Here is a 20682-nt window from a genome sequence, read left to right as displayed (position 1 = left end):
TGAATGAATGTTCACTTCAGGCGGTCCCGGGTTGTGGGCTCCAAAGTCGCCAAATGTGGAACGGTACTTAGCTACCCCCTCACTGACCATTCACCCAAACCCACGGACACCAAGGGACGACCATGGAACTCCCAGGAAACTCCGAAGAAGTTGAGCTTCTCGCTAGGACCCCGTCCCAGCACGCTCTGCGCCGTGCCCGGGGCGGGACTTCCGGTACGAGCCTGCTGAATTTCGGGGCCGCCAGAAGCTTGATGTGCGTGTGGTCGCCCGGGCGACGGAACAGGCTGTGGAGTGTGTGGAGCGGCCTAACAGGTGAGGACGGGCGGGCTGCAGCTAGCCGGCGTTGTGTCCCGGAGGGGCGGAGCAAGCAGCGTGGGGAATTCGAGGCCCGGTGTGGCCACTACCTTGCCGGAGCGGAAAGCCCGCATCCCGAGCCCAGCCGAGGTCCAGCAGCTGGTGAGACGCAGCAGGTTTGCACAGTGCTGCGCTTCGAGCCGCTGCTCTTCCCGGTTGTGCGCCGCAGCCCCAGGGATCAAGCGTGGCTAATCGAATCCAGCCACGAAGGGTGCCTGGGCCTTCAACTGCCTAGCCCGGAATCGGGTTATGCCCTTAGAAGGGACAGGCAGAAAGGCGCCTCTGATGTCAGTGAAGGCTTGAACATGTGACCTTTTCTTCATTCACAGCGCGAGGGAGATGGGAGATGGAATTTCTGTCGCCTCAAAACACACGTTGCCTTTTCTTTGGAGGTCGGGGGTCCAATGGCAATGGTTATTGCTAGGTCTGTAGATCTGGCTGCTTCTAACGAAACTTGGTTGAAGTAAGGAGTTTGGTTGAAGTGTAAGGCATCTAGTTCAGGAATGACATCACTGAAGGGATTGCTTTGTTTTGATGCAATCAGGCAAAGCTGCTGCCAACACCTCGGTAGTAAAAAGTCAAGCCAGGAGCAGAATGTTTCTCTTCATTTCTGAATCTGAGTGTGAACTTGTGTTTGACTTTTTTGTTTGTGACAGGATTTCACTAATAGCCTGAAACTCAGAGATCCATCTGCCTGTTCTCCCAAAGGCTAGAATTAAAAATGTGTGCAGCAGGATGGTGGTGGTACAAGCCTTTAATCCCAGCACCTGGGAGACAGAGGCAGGCGGATTTCTGAGGTCAAGGCCAGCCAGGGTTGCACAGGGAAACCCTGTCTCCAAAAACAGAGAGAGAGAGAGAGAGAGAGAGAGAGAGAGAGAGAGAAGGGGGAGTGCCACTACCTTTTTTGGTGTTTTGGTTGGTTGGTTTTTTTCAAACAAGGTTTCTTTGTGTTGCCCTGACTTTTCTTTTTTTTTTTTTTAAATATTTATTTATTTATTATGCATACAATATTCTGTCTGTGTATATGTCTGCAGGCCAGAAGAGGGCACCAGACCTCATTACAGATGGTTGTGAGCCACCATGTGGTTGCCGGGAATTGAGCTCAGGACCTCTGGAAGAGCAGGCAATGCTCTTAACCACTGAGCCATCACTCCAGCCCATGCCCTGGCTTTTCTTGAAACTCATTCTGTAAATCAAACTGGCCTCGAACTCAGAGATCCACCTGCCTTTGCCTCCAGAGTGCTGGAACTTAAGGCCTGGGCCATTATACCCAACTTTCACACCCAGCTTTATCGTATTTGTTTATTTACTTATATGTATGGTGAGGTTGTCAGAGGAAAACCTAGAATGGGATCTCTCCATTATGTTTTCCTGGCATTGAACTCGGGTCATTAGGCTTTTGTGGCAAGAACCTTTACCTGGAGCGCCATCTTACCCACCACGCTTTTTTTTTTTTAAGATTTATTTATTATATATACCGTGTTCTGCCTGCATCTATGCCTGCAGGCCAGAAGAGGGCGCCAGATCTCATTATGAGATGATTGTGGGCCACCATGTGGTTGCCAGGAATTGAACTGGGGACCTTTGGAAGAGTAACAAGTACTCTTAACCACTGAGCCATCTCTCCAGCCCAAGCTTGTGTTTTCTGTAATAGTCTTTCACCCTTCCCTTCCCACTTTCCTCCTCTCTCAGATTTTGCTTAGTGTTCCCATGAGAACACCTCCTTTGTGCTCAGTGTCAGGCGGCACTGTGAGCCAGGTGCTGTTCTGATAAGCGAGGTCACAGCCCGAGCAAAGCCTTGCTCTGAAAGCTCGCCATTCAGCACTGTGTCGAGCAGGACCACCTGCAGCTGTGGTCATGATACTCTTAGATCACAGCAACTGAACGTCTTTTGCTTTGCATTTTCTGCATTTGGTAACCAGCTCCCTCTGATTGGACACAAGGGCACAGGGGCCAACAGGTGGACTGTGTTTTTACCTATGCTGATGGTAGCCACAAGAAAGGCAGGGCCAGTGTCAGGTGTTGATGACAGGTGATGAATCAAGAACAGGAGTTCCTGGGTGTGAAAGTGTCACCTTGTAGGAACACTCAGGGCACCCCAAAGCTGATCTTGAGCCTAGGTCTCCATCTGGGTAGCCCATTGCCTGCTTCTGAACAGGCTCTTGCCATCTCCAGCAAGTTTGTGTCTGAAGGAGGGTGAGATCTAGGCACACTCAATTCTCACGTCTCATAATACTGTGAAGGCAGGCTGAAGCCATGGACATCGACGCGGAGAGAGAGAAAATAACGCAGGAGATCCAAGAACTTGAAAGGATTTTGTATCCTGGATCCTCCAGCACCCATTTGGAGATCTCTGAATCCAGTCTCAGTTCAGACTCTGAAGCAGGTATGTCCATGTGTCTGGCATAGCATGGCATGGCCGGAGCACCTGTATGTACCCTTTAACTATGTTAGACTGTGAACTGCTCTGTGGCCAGACTCTTGTTTCTTGCCCAAACTGTCCTCTGCTTTTACCTCAGAAAGTTCCTTCTATTCCCTCAGTCTTTAGCTCTTGGGTCTGCATGTGTATCTGACCTGGAGCCTCCAGACAACAGTGGCATCCAGGAGGGAAGGGAGGGCCCAGAGTCCATCCTGCCAGCTTGAGTAATCTCCATGACCCAGACACCCAGGATTTCTTTCCTAAGCTTAGTGGCTAACGCTCCCGTGGGACCCTGTTGTAAGGGCTCGTCTGTCTGCAGCATGCTCCTGCTGCCTAGGCTCCCACTCTAACATGGTGTGCTTGTGTTTCTTATAGATTTCCTGCCCGATGAGGACTTGGGAACTGCTGCTGTCCCCGTCCTGGTAATTGTTGCTTACTCGGCTGGGCTGCTGGGGCTTATCTGCTGCTGGCTGCCTTCTAGACCAACCCGGAGGACTTGTTTGCACTCCTGCTGGTTTTCCTACAACAGACGCCCATTCATTGTGAAAATAAGGCATCACAGAGTGCTCGCTTCTTGTGCTAGTGATGGAATCCAGGGACTCATTCACACTAAGCTCACACCGTACCATGGAGATCATCCCTGAACACAAGCTATTAGCAAAGCTAAAGTTATCAGCAGAATTGAGCCCTCTAACAGGCTGCTAACTCTAACTGCTGGCTTTTGCTGCACTCACTCTAAAAACATCAGATGTAGGAGGCAGCAGCCCATGTGTCTGGCCAGTTTCACAGCTTAGCCGCTGTACCTGTTTCCATCTAGACAGTGGTCACCATAGAAGACTGGCAGAGATCGATTCATACCAGAATAACCATGTTTTGCTAACCATATTTTGATCGTTTGAGGAATTTTGTTTGGAGAGGGTTTTTTTTAAGATATATTTATTTATTATGTATACAACATTCTGCCTCGATGTATGCCCACACGCCAGAGGAGGGCGCCAGATCTCAGTACAGATGGTTGTGAGTCACCATGTGGTTACTGGGAATTGAACTCAGGACCTCTGGAAGAGCAGCCAGTGCTCTTAACCTCTGAGCCATCTCTCCAGCCCCCTGGAGAGTTTTTTTTTTTTTTTTTGACAGTTTTCTTATTTCTTTACCAAACAAGCAAGAATAGAGGCCTTAGTGTTTAAGGACTATGTGTTTGCTCACTAGATTGACACAGCCCTGTAGTCATGAGACATTTTGGCATTCCCAGGTTTGTTTGTTTTTCTTTTCTTTTTTGGTTTTTTTTTTTTTTTTTTTTGGTTTTTCGAGACAGGGTTTCTCTGTGGTTTTGGAGCCTATCCTGGAACTAGCTCTTGTAGACCAGGCTGGTCTCGAACTCACAGAGATCCGCCTGCCTCTGCCTCCCGAGTGCTAGGATTAAAGGCGTGCGCCACCACCGCCCGGCTTCTTTTTTGGTTTTTTTGAGACAGGGTTTCTCTGTGGCTTTGGAGCCTGTCCTGGAACTAGCTCTGTAGACCAGGCTGGTCTCGAACTCACAGAGATCCATCTGCCTCTGCCTCCCGAGTGCTGGGATTAAAGGCGTGTGCCACCATGGCCCGGCCATTCCCAGGTTTTGACCCCCATGGCTATTCAGGGAGTCTCTTTGCTGATATCTGACACTTGAGGTACTGGGGATGGGAGTACAACAAACTTGCTGTGAAGTTTGGGCTTCACAGAGATGTCTGTTGCAAAATTAGAAGCTGCTTGCTATGGTACCCCAGCCCCAGCATGTGCTTCACAAGCAGAGCTCATGTTGATTCGAAAAGATACACACACTCCGGCTTGAGGGTGATGGGCTCTGTTTCCAAATAGAACTCCTCCCTCACCCCGGTAGGATCAGCTCATGGTTCCGCATTCAGGGGCTCATACCAGAGCTGCCCCAGTATTCCTTGTGGGTGTGGACCTGAGCGTGGCAACAAGAAAGGGGGTTGCTATCTCTTCATTTGCCTTTTCTGGCCCCTAACCAGGGAGAAGAAAGGTGGAGTGAGGCCAGCAATGAGGAGGAGGACCCTAAGGACAAAGCTCTTCCTGAAGACCCCGAGACCTGTCTGCAACTAAATATGGTCTACCAGGAGGTGATCCAGGAGAAGCTGGCAGAGGTTAGCCAGCTGCTAGCCCAGAACCAGGAACAGCAGGTAAGATTGCCTACTCAAGGCCCGTCTAAGCCCTCCTGACCCTCAGTGTCCCACAGGATCAGATTCCCAGGACAGTGCTCACAATGGATCTGTTTGTAGATGGAGACTGCTCTTTTGTTTCCCGGCTGCCCTGACCTGAATAATCGCACAGAAACTGTATCAATTACCACACTGTTCAGCTAGTGGCTCAGGCATATTTCTGTATCTTGAATTAACCCATTTCTATTAATCTATGTATCATCACGAGGCTGTGGCTTACTGGTAAGGATCTGGTATCTGTCTCCTTTGGCAGCTACATGGTGTCTCTTTGGCTCCGCCAACTCTATATATCTCTATTCGGATTTCCTGCCAGGCTTTGCTCTGCTAAGCCATTGACCAAAACAGCTTCTTTATTAACCAATGGAAATAAACATATTCACAGCATACAGAGGGGAATCCCACATCATCTGTTCACCATCTACCTGCCCTCTTCCTCTTCTTGGCTCACGAATGGCCTTGCTTTTGTTCCAGGAAGAGATTCTGTTTGATCTGGCTGGGACCAAATGTCCCAAGGTGAAGGATGGCAAAAGCCTGCCTTCATACATGTACATAGGCCACTTTATGAAGCCGTACTTCAAGGACAAGGTCACTGGAGTGGTAAGTAGTAAAAACCCCTCTCTCAGCAGCTGGTTGAGTGTCCTAAAAGGAAGGGTCTCTCTTCTTTTCCACACTTGTGAGTTCCCTTGGGTCTTTTGGGTTAAAATTTTTTGTCCCCCAAAAACCACCTCATCCTTTAATGAAAGTCAAGGCCTCCAGCTAACATTGCCCTTTGGGGTGTGTTCCTTTGAAATAGAATCACAGCCTTTAGCAAGTCAGTGTAGACCTGAAACTGCTTATGGCTCTATGTGCCCGTCAGCCTCATGGAGCCTCTGAACACTCCCTTGTGCTGGGGCGGTCATGCCCAGAGCGTTTCACTCAGCAGTAGCTTGTAGAACAGATGTCTTGGGCCTGGCCCTGCATGTGGACAGCATATGAGGAGGCAAGAGGGAAGATTCGAGTCTCCGTGGGGGCCTGGAAGGGTGAGTGTGGTTAGTGTGCCATGTCCTGACACTACACTCTGACAGGGGCCTCCTGCCAATGAAGACACACGAGAGAAGGCTGCCCAGGGAATCAAGCCCTTTGAACAGCTCCTGGTGACCAAGTGTAAGTCCAGATAGCCTTCTGGGTGGGCATCCACCAACCCTGGAAAACACAGAGGGCATCCCTACAGCATCCCCACAGCCTGGCCTCTCCTGGACATGTGCGGTAGTTCTCAGGCCCTCCCTCCCGTGGCCTCATGGGCTCCTTCAGGCCTTGGTTGCTGGGACTGGCCTCTCCAGTGCTGAGTTGGGTGCAGGCTGGACCACACACAGCCCTTCCCAACTCTAGCTATTCTTAGAACACCTAGCCCTAAAGAATACTCTGAGCTAGGCTTGGGTGGAGGGTGGAATCATGGGCCGGAAGGTGTTCTGGCTGGCTGCCCCACTGTCATGCAGGGGGTAGGCTAGAACTGCAGAGCAGATTCAGTGGACGTGTGTGTCTGTGGGGTAGGCCAGGCCTCGTGACATCACATCACTATTTCCTCCTCCTCAGGGAAGCACTGGGAGAAAGCCTTGCTCAGGAAGTCTGTTGTGAGCGATCGCCTGCAACGCCTGCTTCAGCCCAAGTTGCTAAAGTAAGTCTGGAAATAGGTCGCCATAGCCTTCCCCACGCTTGAAGGCCAGGCCGCTCTGGGGCTGGTGAGGGTCAGCATGGCGTGTGTTCTTTTCGTTCTCCTGCTGCCCCTTCAACCCTGTGACGTCGACGTCCGTCCTTTACTCTGTTCTGAAATGGGTGGCTGGGCAATGTGGCCCAGTATGGAGCATGGAGGTCAGAAGGCATGCTGCAGTCAGTTTCTCAGATTCTCTTCTCTGGGTTTCTGGGCCTGTCTGTGAAACCAGCTTTATGAGTTCATTGATGGGTACATATCACATGCCCAAAGGGCATCATGCAGTGCCCCGTGTGAGTACACAATGAAGGGCATTGTTGTTTTGATAAGTTGCTGAAAACAGACGTCCTCAGGGGCAGGGTGTGAGCTGTGCCGAAAGAGCCACACCTGCTGTGCCTGTGACATTTAAAAGGGGCGAAGTGGCCACATGATGCTGACAATGTTAAGAACAGAGTAATCAGATCAGAGGTGTCTCTTAGAGCTGGACCACAGGGTACCGGTCCTCTCTGGACTTGTGTGCTCAATACTGATGGTTTTCCTGAAGTGTGAGTGAACCAGCTCTTTCCAAACAAGGTCTGTTTGCTATTTGCTGTAGCAGTAGCTACAGAACTAAGTCAGGCTTGCCTGAGATGTTTGTGTCCTGGAAGCCAAGACTGCAAACAACCTGGCAACTCCTACCCTGGATGATGGTATTCTGGTGGTAGGAGTGCCCCAGAGGTGGTGCCAGGGCTTTCTTTGTGGTAAGGGACCAAGGCAAGAGAGAAAGCACATTCCTGTGCAGGTTTTCCCATTTTGATCCGTGAGACTTGCACAAGTGCAGTTCAGAGGACAGAACTTCGGTTTCCCTAGGACATCTCATCCACAACTCCTCCACTCTGCCTGCCTTGCAGACTTGAGTACTTACATGAGAAACAGAGCCGAGTCTCTAGCGAGTTGGACAGGCAGGCCCTGGAGAAGCAGATTAAAGAAGCAGAGAAGGAGATTCAGGACATCAAGTAAGCTGGGGCCTTCTGGGTGCAGGGGAGAGCTGCAAGCCTTGCATGATACCAGCTCCTTGTTCTTTCCTGTAGCCAGCTCCCAGAGGAAACTTTGCTGGGGAACCGGCTGGACAACCACGACTGGGAAAAGATTTCCAACATCAATGTAAGTCGGGCAGCCCTGAGTGCCCACAGCTGCAGCAGTGCTTCTAAGCCAAGTGTGGGTGGGAACTAGGTGGTAAAGTCTCGCCTCCTCTTGTGCCGTATCCCACTGTAAACTCTACAAACAAGCATGCCTAGCACTGCCAGAAGTGGCAAAGGACTTCATGGGCCCCTCTGTGACAAGGTGCACTTCCTGAGAAGTGCAGTCTTCAGTGCCTTTGGCTACACAAACAAGTCAGCTCACTTAATGGCCACAAAAGCCACTGGCTGGCACACAGTGAAAACCCCGCGGTGGGGCTATGACTTTGATATGCTTGGCATCAGTAACGCTCTAAAAGCTGTGTTCCGTGGGTGCAGTTTGAAGGAGGCCGCAGTGCAGAGGAGATCCGGAAGTTCTGGCAGAGTTCTGAGCATCCAAGCATCAACAAGCAAGAATGGAGCGCAGAGGAGGTGGAGCGACTGAAAGCCATTGCTGCCGCGCACGGCCACTTGGAGTGGCATTTGGTTGCAGAGGAGCTAGGGGTAAGGACCAGAACCTGCAAACCTTGGAAGTCTGGGAGGACATGGACTTCTGGGCTTGAGATGGAGCTCAGTCTCATGCTGTATAGTGTGGTACACACAATCTTAGGAATTAATTTGTTTGGTAAATTGTGCTTTAAAGCAAGTGATTTGTCCCTTTATCTTTTTAACTTTAATTTCCATCTTGTCTGGTGAAATGTAACCATTTCCTGCATTTCTTTGCCTTTTATTTGTTGTGGGGAAATGCCTAGAAGCAAACCATAGCTGAGCACCTACCACATCCCACCCCTAAGTCCCATGGCTGGTGAGCTGGCTCAGATAGTGAGTCTCCCAGAAAAGCCTTTCCATGAGGGGATGAGTGATGGGCAGGTGCAGACGCAGTGTCGTGTGGCTGTCTTATCTGCCGTGTGTCCCTCATCCCTGCCTATCTAAGGTTCTAAATAGCCTGCCTCCGAGCTTGAGAGCCAGAGGATTCCTGTGAGAGGCTTTGAGAGGCATTCCCACAGCATCTCCTCCCATCCCTCTAGGAATTGGCAGTGTCGTCTAGACATCTGAGTTAGCTGTCACAAGGATTTTTCTTGTTTGTTTTTAATACAGGGTCTCACTCTGTAGTTCAGGCTGACTTAAGACTCATGGCACTCTCCTGCTTCAGGCTCCCAAATGCTGGGATTAGCAACACAGTTGTCTATGGCCAGGTTTTCTTTTACAAGCCATAGAACCTTCTCTGAACTGCTCCTATTCTGGGCCCCTCCATGGTCTAGCAAACTATCACTCCCCAGGAGCCTGAAGAGGAGAGCTCTGCTGTACAGAGTGCTGCCTGTAGTTCAGGCCCCCTTCTCCTGGAAGCCCTTGGAGGGCTGTTTCTGGGCATCTCTGCGTGTGCAGGGTGAAGCCCAGTGATGCTCATTCATTTCTGTTTGGCCTTGGGAAGACAAGCCGCAGCGCCTTCCAGTGCCTACAGAAATTCCAGCAGTACAACAAAGCCTTGAAACGCAAGGAGTGGACAGAAGAGGAAGACCACATGCTCACCCAGCTGGTCCAAGAGATGCGTGTTGGGAACCATATTCCATACCGCAAGAGTAAGCCCACCACAGCAAAAGGCATCTTCTCATCCCTTGAGCTGCTCCAAGCCCTAGTGGCCTGAGGCCTAGGTCCCTGGAAGCAGAGATTTGTAGAAGAGTTCACAGCTGTACTAGGGAGTGTGGGCCGGGAGTGAGGGGCCTGGTGACCAAAGTCACTCCTCTCTGTAGCTTCTGGGAGACCCCTCTCTTCCTGCTTATTGCCTGCATAAGATGGGTGAGCCCCCGTCTTCTCTGTCCCCAGTTGTCTACTTTATGGAAGGAAGAGACTCCATGCAACTGATCTACCGTTGGACCAAGAGCTTGGATCCTAGCCTGAAAAGGGGGTTCTGGACCCCAGAGGAAGATGCTGTAAGTCTGTCACCCAGAGAAGAATACTCAGGACGTTTGCCTGGCTACCCTAAGTACAACTGTGCCCTTTTTAAGCTCGGGTGGAGGCATTGTCTGTTCTCTTCTTTCCTGCAGAAGTTGCTTCAAGCTGTTGCCAAGTATGGGGCTCACGACTGGTTTAAAATCCGGGAAGAGGTGCCAGGTAGGAGCGATGCCCAATGCAGAGACCGGTGAGTTGCCCACACTGGCTGAAGGAGCGACTTGCTTGAGTCACACTTCTATAGGCAGCAACCCAAAAGTGATTCGTCCACAAGCACTTTGCATACTAGGGGTGGCACTGCTGGGAAGCAGAACTTTCCTATTTCTGTTGTCCACAAGGAGTCAAATGCTAGTGGCAACTCTTGCCGATGTCCTCCCACATTGCTGGGGAGACGGTCCCCATCAGGTCCCCCACATGCTGGGGAGATGGTCCCCATAAGGTCCTCCCACATTGCTGGGGAAGACGGTCTCCATCAGGTCCCCCACATTGCTGGGGAGATGGTCCCCATAAGGTCCTCCCACATTGCTGGGGAGACGGTCCCCATCAGGCTACTAGGGTTCTCTCCTTTTCTTTCAGTGGTTTGTTCAGACATGTTTTACTTTACCTTGTTAATGTACATCACCTACAGTCCACACTCTAACCCCACAGAACCCCATTCAAACAGGCAAAGGTCAGTAGACTTGTCTCCGGAGATGCACAAGCAGCCAGAAGGCCATGAAAAAATGCTCAGTCACTAACTTCAGGAATGCAAATCAGAACCACAGTGAAATACTTCACACAGATATGGGTAGGGACAGCTGTCAAAACAAACAAACAGAAACAAAAGAGCACAGTAACAAGTGCTCCTGGGGAGCAGAGCATGGCCTTTGGAGAATCCAGAGCATGAGGCAGCACTATGTGAGATGTTGCAGTCTCTACCTGCAAAACTCAAGTGCCCCAGGCAGACTCTTGTACCGGACAAGAATGTTTATAGAACGTTGTTTATCACTGTCGATAGGAACATGTGGGATGCAAATTTGGATTCTGGCGTTTGCAAGGAAGGGCATTCTGATAGATGCTGTGTTTCCGTTCATTTGGTTCAAAGGTGCATGAACCTTGAACATTTTGACCATTTGGACAAGTGTTTCTCAAGACATGCTTATTTCAGGAATGTTCCTGAGTCAGTGACTCTTGTGTTTGGCTTTTTTGGAAGCTGCTAGACTTTGTGCAAAGTGTCCCTAGTATTGTGTGCTCCCACAAGCAGCATGTGAGTGTTGGGGCACTCTGTCTTCACCCCAGCATGTATTCCTGTCTCTGCTTGGAACTGCACCTTCTAAGTGCCCATGAAGTAGCCTCCCGCAGTAGCATCTTGCAGCAGCCCCTGTGGCTCACTGCTGAGCCTCTCTGCTGGGCCTGCTGGTTTCTTACATGTGTGCATCTCTTTGGAGAAACATCTGTCAAGTGCCTTGCCTGGTTTAAATTGTCTTTGCATTACTGGCTTGTGAGGGTTATGTGCGTCTTTATGCATTCTGGATGCAAGTCCCTGTCAGGTGCAGGATTTGCATGGTATGCCAGTCAATGGCTCATCTCTTTCTTTTCCAGAGCCCTCAAAGCAGTAGTTCTCAACCTGTGGGTCATGACCCCTTTGGGATTTGAATCACCCTTTCACAGGATTTACATAACAATTCATAACAGTAGCAAAATTACAGTTATAATGTAGCAACAAAAATAATTTTATGGTTGGGGGTCACCACACCATGAAGAAGTCTATTAAAGAGGCACAGCATCAGGAAGGTTGAGAACCACTGCCTTAAAGCATAAAAGTTTTTAAATGTTTGATTAAGTCCAGCTTCTCTTTATTTTTATTTTTTTTGTTTTCTTTTTTTTTGTTGTTGTTGTTGTTTGTTTGTTTTTTGAGACAGGGCTTCTCTGTAGCTTTGGAGCCCATCCTGGCACTCGCTCTGTAGACCAGGCTGACCTTGAACTCACAGAGATCCACCTGCCTCTGCCTCCCGAGTGCTGGGATTAAAGGCACGCGCCACCACTGTCCATAGCTTGTCTTTATTTTTATTTATTTATTTGCTTGTGGTGTCGGTCTAAGAAATTATTGGAGAAGACGGAGGAGCAGTGGTGGGTCTTAAGCTGTCCCTCTGTTTGCACACCATTTCCAGCTACATCAGAAGATTACATTTCAACCTGAAGAAGGGAAGGTGGAATGCAAAAGAAGAGCAGCAGCTGATCCAACTAATAGAAAAATACGGTGTCGGTGAGTTGTTGGGCACTTGTCTTTCCTGTCGCTGCTGGCTCTGAGCATGCTGGGAATCCCCACAACCATCTGGAGACCTGCGTCTTTTCGGATCTTAGGCTGCTCTCCTGGTGTCAGCTTCTGCCTCAGGCTCAGTCTTAACGTGCGGTAGTGTGTCTCCCCATTGCAAATGCTCTTTTGTTTTAGTGCTGGTGCTGGGGATGAAATCCTGGACCTTAGCTGGCTAGACAGGCTTGCCTCCAGGCTCCAGCCCCATGCTCTCCATTACAAACGAGTGATAGTCACTACAGGAAATTGGGAAGCAGACGAAGTGATACATACCTTTCATCCTGGCACAAACACACAGCACACACAAATAACTATAAAGCACCAGGTAGAGACCATTCATGAGCATTACCCAAGATTCACCTGTGGCCTCCATGTTCGTGTGCACACACGCACCTGCAGTCATTATGTTGCCTAACATTGTCACAGCTGTGCTACCCTTTGGGAGTCTTGTGGTCCTGCTCCCGCATCTTCTGTGGCTGCTCTGGGATGTCAGTCACATCTTTCGTGACTGGTGTTTGCAGTATTTCCTAACTTTTTACTGCAGAGCAGGAGTGGGTGTTTGTAGGTACATCTTGCTGATACTGGTGATACCACCTCAGAAAAACGCTAACTGTCGTTCTGGGGCATGCAAAATCCAAAGGATTTTGTCACCTGTTGTCACACTTCCCTATAAGTGCGACCTCCAGGTGTCCCTCTGCAGCACTAGGAACAAAGCTTTGACGTTGTCTCTTCAGAGCCTTGGTACAGCAGATGCACCAGGGCCTGGAGTGACTTCGCCTTCCTACCTGTGTGTGCCAGAACTTCCTCAAGGGGTTGGTCAGCCCTGAGATACAGATCCTGCCAAACACAGGTGCTCTGGCTTCAGTAGGAACTGCCTCTGGCCAAGCACATGGGGGACGACCATCCTGATAACTTAGCCTCAATGGAGTGTGGTTGTTTTTGCAGGTCATTGGGCACAGATAGCTTCTGAACTGCCCCATCGGTCAGGCTCCCAGTGTCTGAGCAAGTGGAAAATAATGACCAGGGTGAGACATTTGTTTGCTTGCTTTGCTCGGGTAGAAGGCCCATGACCTGCGGGAGTGCTTGGGCAAGGGCGGAGCAGTGGGGAGGGGAGGGAGCATGCAGGTTCTGGCCCTCCTTTTCAGGAGACCATACCTCAGCAACAGTGTGCTCTGACACTGGAGGTGTTCATGCCCGGGACCTCTTTAAGGCTAGCCTACCTGCCTGTCATAGCATCCCTGGGCAGCTGAGACCTGAAGCACTCCTTTCCTCCCCTCAGAAGAAGCAGCATCTCCAGAGGAGGAGGGGGCGGAGGCCCCATCACAGTAGCCAGTGGAGCTCGAGCAGCAGCAGTAGCAACAGCAGCGACAGTGAGGGTTACGGTGGCAGCAGCAGCAGCAGCAGCAGCAGCAACAGCAGCAGTAGTGAAGACTCGGGATCAGAAATGGAGCTGGAAGAGTCTCTGGAGAATGGCAGAGCACTGGTTCCTCCACAGCACAGAGTGCCAGACATTGACCTGTGGGTTCCTACCAGGCAGACCACCAGCCAGTCCCAGAGAGAAGGGGCAGGACGCTACCTGGAACACCGTGCTGTGTCCTACACGCTTGATGCCACTCAGAGTCACCACAAGGAAGATTCCACCACCGTCTCCACTCCTGAGGTAAACCAGGTGCAGATGCCCTGTTAGCCCCACAACACTGTTCCAAGAGGGTCCAGTACTAGCAAACATGGAAGACCCAGCCAGCAAGGTTTGCCTCAGTGCACCCTAAATGTGAGAAAGGGGAGTAGTGAGTGCTCTGTGCTCCTAGTGGACACTAACGCTGACACTCTGGACAGTTTGATTTCTGACCTGGACACAGCCATGTCCTCTTGTTCACTAAAATGTGTTGCTTAGGGCTGATTTCAGAGTTGTGCAGTAATAGTGGCCTTCACAATGCAGCCTCCATTGTCCCCAAGTCATGACATCTGCTTTAGGGCGCATCTGAGAGGGCGGTTTCCACCTCCAGCTGCTGAGTCCAGAAGGTGTTCTTGGGCAGTGTCTTTCTAACTTGGCTTCTCATGTGCATCCACCTGTCTCTCTCTGGCCTCAGAGCTGGGGCCTGGAGCCGGATGCAGCTCTGGCAGTGACTAGAGCAGCCTTGTGGGCTGCGTAGGCTGCTCTGCCCAGAGCATTGCTGGAAGGATGGCGCAGCTAGCTCAGCCATGGCACTGCCTGCCATGTGGACCAGAGCATCTCGTAGAGAAGGAGCTGAGCCAGACCCTACCTGAAGACCACGTACTTGTCTTACTACAGAGCGCTTTCCCAATAGCAAGTGGTGTTCATGATGAATGCTATGGGGTCTCACAAGGAGGTGTTACATCTGCACCAGGTTCTGCTGCAGCCAGCCTTACGTGGTCTCTTTTGATACACAGCTTGCGTTGAAAGTGCCCCTAGAGAAAATGCTGAAGTTGGTCAGGACCCGCCCAACCACCCAGAGCCACACACTGGTGAAGAAAAGACCAATGCAGCCACCCCTACCTAATTCATGCTCGGGGTCTGACCCTGGTGACAGTGTGGCTGGGCCCCATCTGCGGCGGCTGTGGCATGGAACTTTACAGCATAAGCTGAGACGCAGGAGACAGGCTTTGCATCGCAGGCTCCTTAAACACAGGCTTCTGCTGGCTGTGATACCCTGGGTGGGTGACATCAACCTGTCCTGCACACAAGCTCCTAGGAGGCCTGCAGCAGTGCAAACTCAAGGTACGATCCAGGGCTCCTGGGACCTTTCTGGAGCTGGGGCAGGAACAAGCCCTGGAAGTACTTCTCCTGGCAGAGGGAACCACAGGGGAGGGACCTGTGGAGAGGCAGATCCATGAAGAACAGATAGGACTATCACCAAAGGGTTTGAAGATGAACAGTTGGGCCACCCTTTCCTCCCTGCCCTTGTAAAACAAGGTTCAGCTAGATCTGGGGTAGTAGTGAGAGGCTTAGGGGGCCCTACCTTCTGCTCTCGGAGGCATTGTGGAACACTAAGGCTGCTCTGCCCCAGACTCTGTTGGGGAGCTTCAAAACTGGGGCTACTTTGTGCTTTGCCCTTGTCCTCTAGCTGACGGCATCAGGATGCAGTTAGAGAGCGCCCGCCTGACCAGCACTCCGGTGTTCACACTGCTTATTCAGGTGAGCGCCTAGCAGATTGCTGTCTGCTGTCTTCTCCTTCTTCTTCCTTTTCCTCTTCCTCTTCCTCCTTCTCCTCCTCCTTCTTCCTTTTTTTTGGTTTTTTGAGACAGGGTTTCTCTGTAGCTTTGGAGGCTGTCCTGGAGCTCTCTCTGGAGACCAGGCTAACCTCGAACTCTCTGCCTCTCAAGTGGTGAGATTAGAGGTGTGCGCCACCACTGCCCAGTGTCTGCTTTCTTCTTTTTTTTTCAGGGTTTAGTAGTATATTTCATGTTTCATACAGATAATCCACATTCAAAATGACAAGACATTCCCTCTTTGAACTATGTGGTGTGCTTTCTTCTATACTGGTGAAGAAGCATGCATGGAGCCTAGGCCCAAGCTAGAGGCTGTGAAATTGTCTTGACCTCCATGGGCAGTCAGAGGCTTTAGGAGTTTGGATCTACTCCTGGAACAGCCATGGTTAGGACTGCCTTCCATCTCCTTGACCATCGTTGCGGGGAGGTTCTTATTCTCAGGTGTCTCAGCTATTGCAGATTGATACTGCAGGCTGCATGGAGGTAGTTCGAGAAAGGAAGACCCAGCCACTTGCACTGCTCCAGCCTGGCACCCAGAACCCCCAACCACATCTTCTGCAGGTAACAGACACTGGGAACAAGAAGGTCATGTTGGGTACAGTGGCATACTCCTTTAATCCAAGCACGCGGAAGGCAGAAACAGGCGGATCTCTGTGAATTCAAAGCCAACCTGACCTACACAATGAGTTTCAGGCCAACTAGAGCTACATAATGAGACCTAACCTCAAAAAAAAAAAAAAAAAAAAAGGAGCAAGCCAGGCAGTGGTGGCTTACATCTCTAATCCCGGCACTCGGGAGGCAGAGAGGCAGAGATGGATAATGGGCAGATCTCTGAGTTCAAGGCCAGCCTGGTTTGTAGAGCAAGTTCCAGGCTCCAAAGCTACAGAGAAACCCTGACTGGAAAAGCAAAAAGAAAAAAAGGAGTGAGAACAACTATACTTCCAACCCCTGCCCCATGGTGGCCCAGATTCGGTGTCTCAGCTCTTCCTTGGAGGAACAATTTCCAGGCATTTCCTTAGAAAAGTTGGCTCTCCCTCAGAACATCCCTTACCATACCTTCTCAGGGAGGCATCTGTGTGAGCTGCCCCACGGGAGGCCTGATTAGAGTCTGAGGGAGGTAACTTACCAGCTGCAGTTCAGTTTGGGGGAGGCTTTAGCTTGGAGCCCTGTCTCCTGGGGAAGCAGTAACCAAAAGAGCACTCTGGTGCCCGTAGTCCCTAAGCCCCACACTGTCCAGTGATGATTTGATGAGCTCTGGCCAGCAGCCTTTAGTGGAGCTGTCCTGAAAGCCACCAGCAGCGGCTGTCCTTTCCCGGGCCCCCTGCGCTCAGTGCAGACAGGAAAGCCCCAGAGTTGCAGTGGGTGGTGAGCGGGAAGAACTAATGGGATCCGGCAAAGATTCTACAGACCGACTTTCCTGTCTTCACAGGTGTCCTCCAGTGCCAAGAACAGCACAGGTACCACCTGTCACATCTTTCTCTCTTATGGTGGGAAATGCTCTGCATCTGAGCCACGGCCTCTAGCAGCACAGCCAGTGGCCCTGAGAATAGGCTAGAAGGGCCTGGAACTGCATGGACTTTCAACTTTGGGCAGCCCCTGAGGGCTCGAGGCACCATGTTGTGTCACATGTTGGGAGAACCAGCAGTCCTGGTTTTGAGCATCTTTGAGGTTTACAAACCATTCTCTCACAGCTTGTTAGACGTAGACTGGGTGGAGGCTGGAGAGATGGCTCAGAAGTTAAGAGCATTGACTGCTCTTCCAGAGGACCCAGGTTCAATTCCCAGCACCCACATGGCAGCTCACAACTGTCTGGAACTTGTGTTCCAGGGAATGTAGCATCCTCACACAGACATCAGTACACAAACAATAAAAATTATTTTAAAAAAATGTAGACTGGGCTGTCTCTGGCATCTGCTGCCCTCTGTGAACAGAGTGCCTTGAGTTGGAGCCCATGAGGTGAGCTAAAATTCCACACATGGGCTTGCTGGTGTTCCTGGGCACATTGCCTGAAGTTCTCATCAAGATAGTTGTCTCTTCCTCTAGGCTGCCTCCTCCCAAGCATCCCGGGTCAGCAAACTGCAAAGAGAGACAGCCACAAAGGGCGTCCACAGCTGGGATCCTGCGGTGCTTCGGCTGCCTCCTCCCAAGTTCCTGTAGCAGCCCCACGTGGCCTCCGGCCAAAACCCAAGACTGTGTCTGAGCTGCTTCGTGAAAAACGACTCCGTGAGTCCCGTGCCAAGAAGGCCACTCAGGCTCTCACTGCCATCAATAGCCAGTTGCTGATCTCCTCACCTGTGATCCTCCAGCCCCCTCTGCTGCCAGCCCCCCAGGGTTCCCCCATAGCAGGCCCTGCCACATCCAGTGTAGAACTCGCTGTTCCTGTGGCCCCAGTGATGGTCAGTTCAAGTCCTTCTGGCTCCTGGCAGGTGGCTGGGCTCTCAGCCACAGACAAGCAGCCCCCCACCCTGCAAACTGTTCCCCTAAATCCTTCCCACAAAGGGACCCATATTGCAGCCCCTGCTGCTTTTAGGAGCCTGGCTCCAGCTCCCATGCAGGTCCCCACAAGCTGCCCCCCAAGTACTCTTGGACAGTCTCAGGCCTCTGCCACATCCCAGAAACAGGGCCTGCCCCTTCTCCCAGCAGCCCCCAGCCCCACACAGCTACCTATGCAACCCCTCAGTCTACCACCAGTTCTTGGCCCACAGGCAAGTGGGCAGCCCCTGGCAGCCAAGGCCAGCCTGCCTGTCAACTGGGTACTCACAACTCAGAAGCTGCTCTCTGTCCCAGTACCAGCTGTGGTGGGCCTCCCCCAGTCAGTGATGGCCCCCGAGACTGTAGGACCACCAACAAAACAGCTACCTTCCCCTGCCATGACTCCTGCTTGCCAGGGACAGCTTCCAGTCAGTGCAGACACAGAACCCAAAGGTCCTCAGGGCCACGAAACACCACCCACATCTGGGCACGAAAAGAAGACCCTGAACCTAAGTCTGCTTTCCCAGGAGAGTGAGGCAGCCACACTGGCGTGGCTGAAAGGCTACCAAGGCGCTTGTGTGCCCCCACTGGGGAGCAGGATGCCCTATCAGCCCCCTTCACTGTGCAGCTTGCGAGCATTGTCCAGCCTCCTCCTCCATAAAAAGGACTTGGAGCAGAAGGCTTCTTCTCTGGTGGCCAGCCAGGCAGCTGGGTCCCAAACTGAGCCCAAGCCTGGAGCCCTACAGACTTCCTTGGAACTGGTACAGAGGCAATTCCGGGACAACCCAGCCTACCTCCTGCTGAAGACACGTTTCCTGGCTATCTTCTCTCTTCCCGCTCTCCTGGCCACTCTGCCTCCCAACAGTGTCCCTACCACACTGTCAGCCATGGCTGTTGGTTCTGAAAGTGACAGTGAAGACCTTGGTGACCTGGAACTCAAGGACAGGGCCTCGCAGTTGGACTGCCCCACCTGTAGAGTACAAGCGGACCCAGCAGCCACAGCCGCCATACAGGTAAGGATGCTGGGGCAGGCAGACGGGTCCTGCAGTACCTTGCCCGCCTGTGTGTGTCTGGCTTGCTGGGAGTGTTAAGCTGGGCAGGTGGAAGTTGTGCAAGGGAGTATTCTGTGGGTTTCTGAAGGAGGAGGAAGCTCGTCCAGTCTGCCTAGATGGGAACAGGCTTAGCAGAAGCTGCCTCTCCTGGGCTGGCTGTAGCAGAAGAGGGAGACAGCCTTCTACTGTGACAGCCCCACCTCACGCACATACCACACATCCAAACTCAAGGTAGACAGGCAGGCCTGACATGTGACACATGAGATGGGCTGCGGGGACAGTGGAGGTAAGAGTTGCCCTTGTTTGTGCTCTCATGGGTACAGAGTTCCTCCCAGGCATCTCTTGCTCACAGAGCTGGGCCTGGCAAGACTGTCTGTTTCCCATAGGACCCATTTCCTGCCCTTCCTGGCTAGTCCCAGGGAGCCCTACCCGGCCTCTTCCCCACAAGGGTTAGACATGTAGAACCTTCACGCAGCTGTCGCTCCACACCTGGTCGTGCTACCTTAGTTCCAAGGGGACCTGGGAATCTGTCTCCCTTGCTCAGCACCTCAGAGCAGGAGAGTGGTTACCATGGGATTGCCTAATGGTTGGAGACCCTACCCGAGGGGCAGAACTGCAGAAAGCTAGACCTAGCTGCTCCCATGTACCTGTCCTGGAGAAGCATATGCTAGCAACTGCCTGTCCCTGATGTTCGGGCTGGTGGTGGTGGGGGTTGTCCTCCCTTCCCCATTGCCTGCCTGTTCTGGCTGTCATCACTCTTGTCTTCCCTGGCCTGGCTTTTTATTATTTCAGAGAGCTCCTGGTTCTGGTGAGGACTCTGCCCCCTCCCACCTGAGTACTTCTGATGACCTTGACGTGCTTAGGACACGGCATGCTTGCCATTCACGGACACGGAGGCTGCTGTGAGCCACAAAGTGAGTCGCTATGGAGCCTGCCACACTGTCACCAGGAAGACACAGAATCCAGAGTATGGGCTCCCTCAACCTCCCACTGAGCTGAGGCCAGGATAGCGCTATCAAGTCTGTAGCTGGACTTATGCGGGCAGGTCAAAGCTTCTACCCAAAGGCTAGACTTATGCGGGCAGGGCAAGGCAAGGCTTCTACCTGAAGCCCCATGTTGCTCAGTGTGCCACAAGGCCTTGGCACTACTCCCTCTGCCTGGGTTTTGTCCCCTCCCTGGGGTGTCAGCTCCTCAGTGCATCCTCTCTGACAGCTTGTCTCGGCCTGAGTCTCAGCTGCTCCCCACATGCAGCCCGTCAGCATGGTCACCTGCTTGTGGTCTCTGATCACAGACTCCAGGCTGTACCTTGCTTTCATTGCTGAGTCCCTGGGTTCAGGCCAGAGTAAGCAAAGAAGGCATCGGAACTGTGAGGGGTGGGTGTCTAGGATGTTCTCGTTGGCTTGTGAAGCCACCATGAGTTGTGCTGCTTGTCCTCAGTGCAGTGCCAGCTTATGCCCTCAGCAGTACCACCTGCGGGTCTGTCCCGGAGCCTGGGGCCAGCTACGGTGAGAACACTGTCAAGAGTATCCCTGTGTTTCAGCACAAGGACTCAAGGGGCCAGAAACCCACTCTTACACCAGGCGAGAGGCAGGGCCTAGGCCTGACCAGAAGTCCACAACCGTCTGCAAGAGGAAGCGGAGGCCAGGAAGCTGCAGGCCTGCAGAGTAACCTGTCTGCAGCCAGCAACAGGGACTCTGACAACAGTGACCGTATGGTCACAGGCTTAACTGCTAACAAATGAAAATCCATGTATTTGAAGAAATAAAGTAAATGTCTATTTTTTTACTTTAAAGCAACGCATAGCCTTTTGTGGTTTTTGTCATCTTGGGCTGGGTACCCACCAGCATCTAA

The 20682-nt window shown here is 51.8% G+C and overlaps 1 protein-coding gene across 7 annotated transcripts; it reads left to right on the top strand.

Moving 5' to 3' along the window:
• The first annotated feature begins 223 nt into the window (after window positions 1–223).
• Snapc4 (small nuclear RNA activating complex polypeptide 4) lies at window positions 224–20625 on the top strand. 7 transcript variants are annotated; one of them, XM_075985480.1, is made up of 23 exons: window positions 224–312; window positions 2602–2740; window positions 3149–3195; window positions 4783–4950; window positions 5461–5586; window positions 6054–6132; window positions 6562–6643; window positions 7567–7671; window positions 7747–7819; window positions 8173–8337; window positions 9266–9413; window positions 9658–9764; window positions 9879–9973; window positions 11934–12028; window positions 13022–13101; window positions 13356–13736; window positions 14489–14816; window positions 15163–15233; window positions 15758–15868; window positions 16737–16764; window positions 17351–18792; window positions 19624–19745; window positions 20269–20622. In XM_075985480.1, exons 2-22 carry the CDS (start codon window positions 2611–2613, stop codon window positions 19735–19737), a joined length of 3975 nt encoding a protein of 1324 aa, XP_075841595.1. In that variant the 5' UTR covers window positions 224–312; window positions 2602–2610; the 3' UTR covers window positions 19738–19745; window positions 20269–20622. The 7 variants fall into 7 exon arrangements, with proteins under 7 accessions (XP_075841595.1, XP_075841599.1, XP_075841593.1 ...); XM_075985479.1 differs by having other exon boundaries at window positions 233–312; window positions 20372–20625; XM_075985481.1 differs by having other exon boundaries at window positions 246–312; window positions 2598–2740; window positions 20372–20625.
• The last annotated feature ends 57 nt before the right edge of the window (window positions 20626–20682 follow it).

This window comes from Microtus pennsylvanicus, chromosome 9, assembly GCF_037038515.1.
Source record: "Microtus pennsylvanicus isolate mMicPen1 chromosome 9, mMicPen1.hap1, whole genome shotgun sequence".
Classification (NCBI taxonomy): domain Eukaryota; kingdom Metazoa; phylum Chordata; class Mammalia; order Rodentia; family Cricetidae; genus Microtus; species Microtus pennsylvanicus.
The sequence above is the reverse complement of the archived record's forward strand: the minus strand, read 5'-3'. Positions and strand labels throughout refer to the sequence as shown.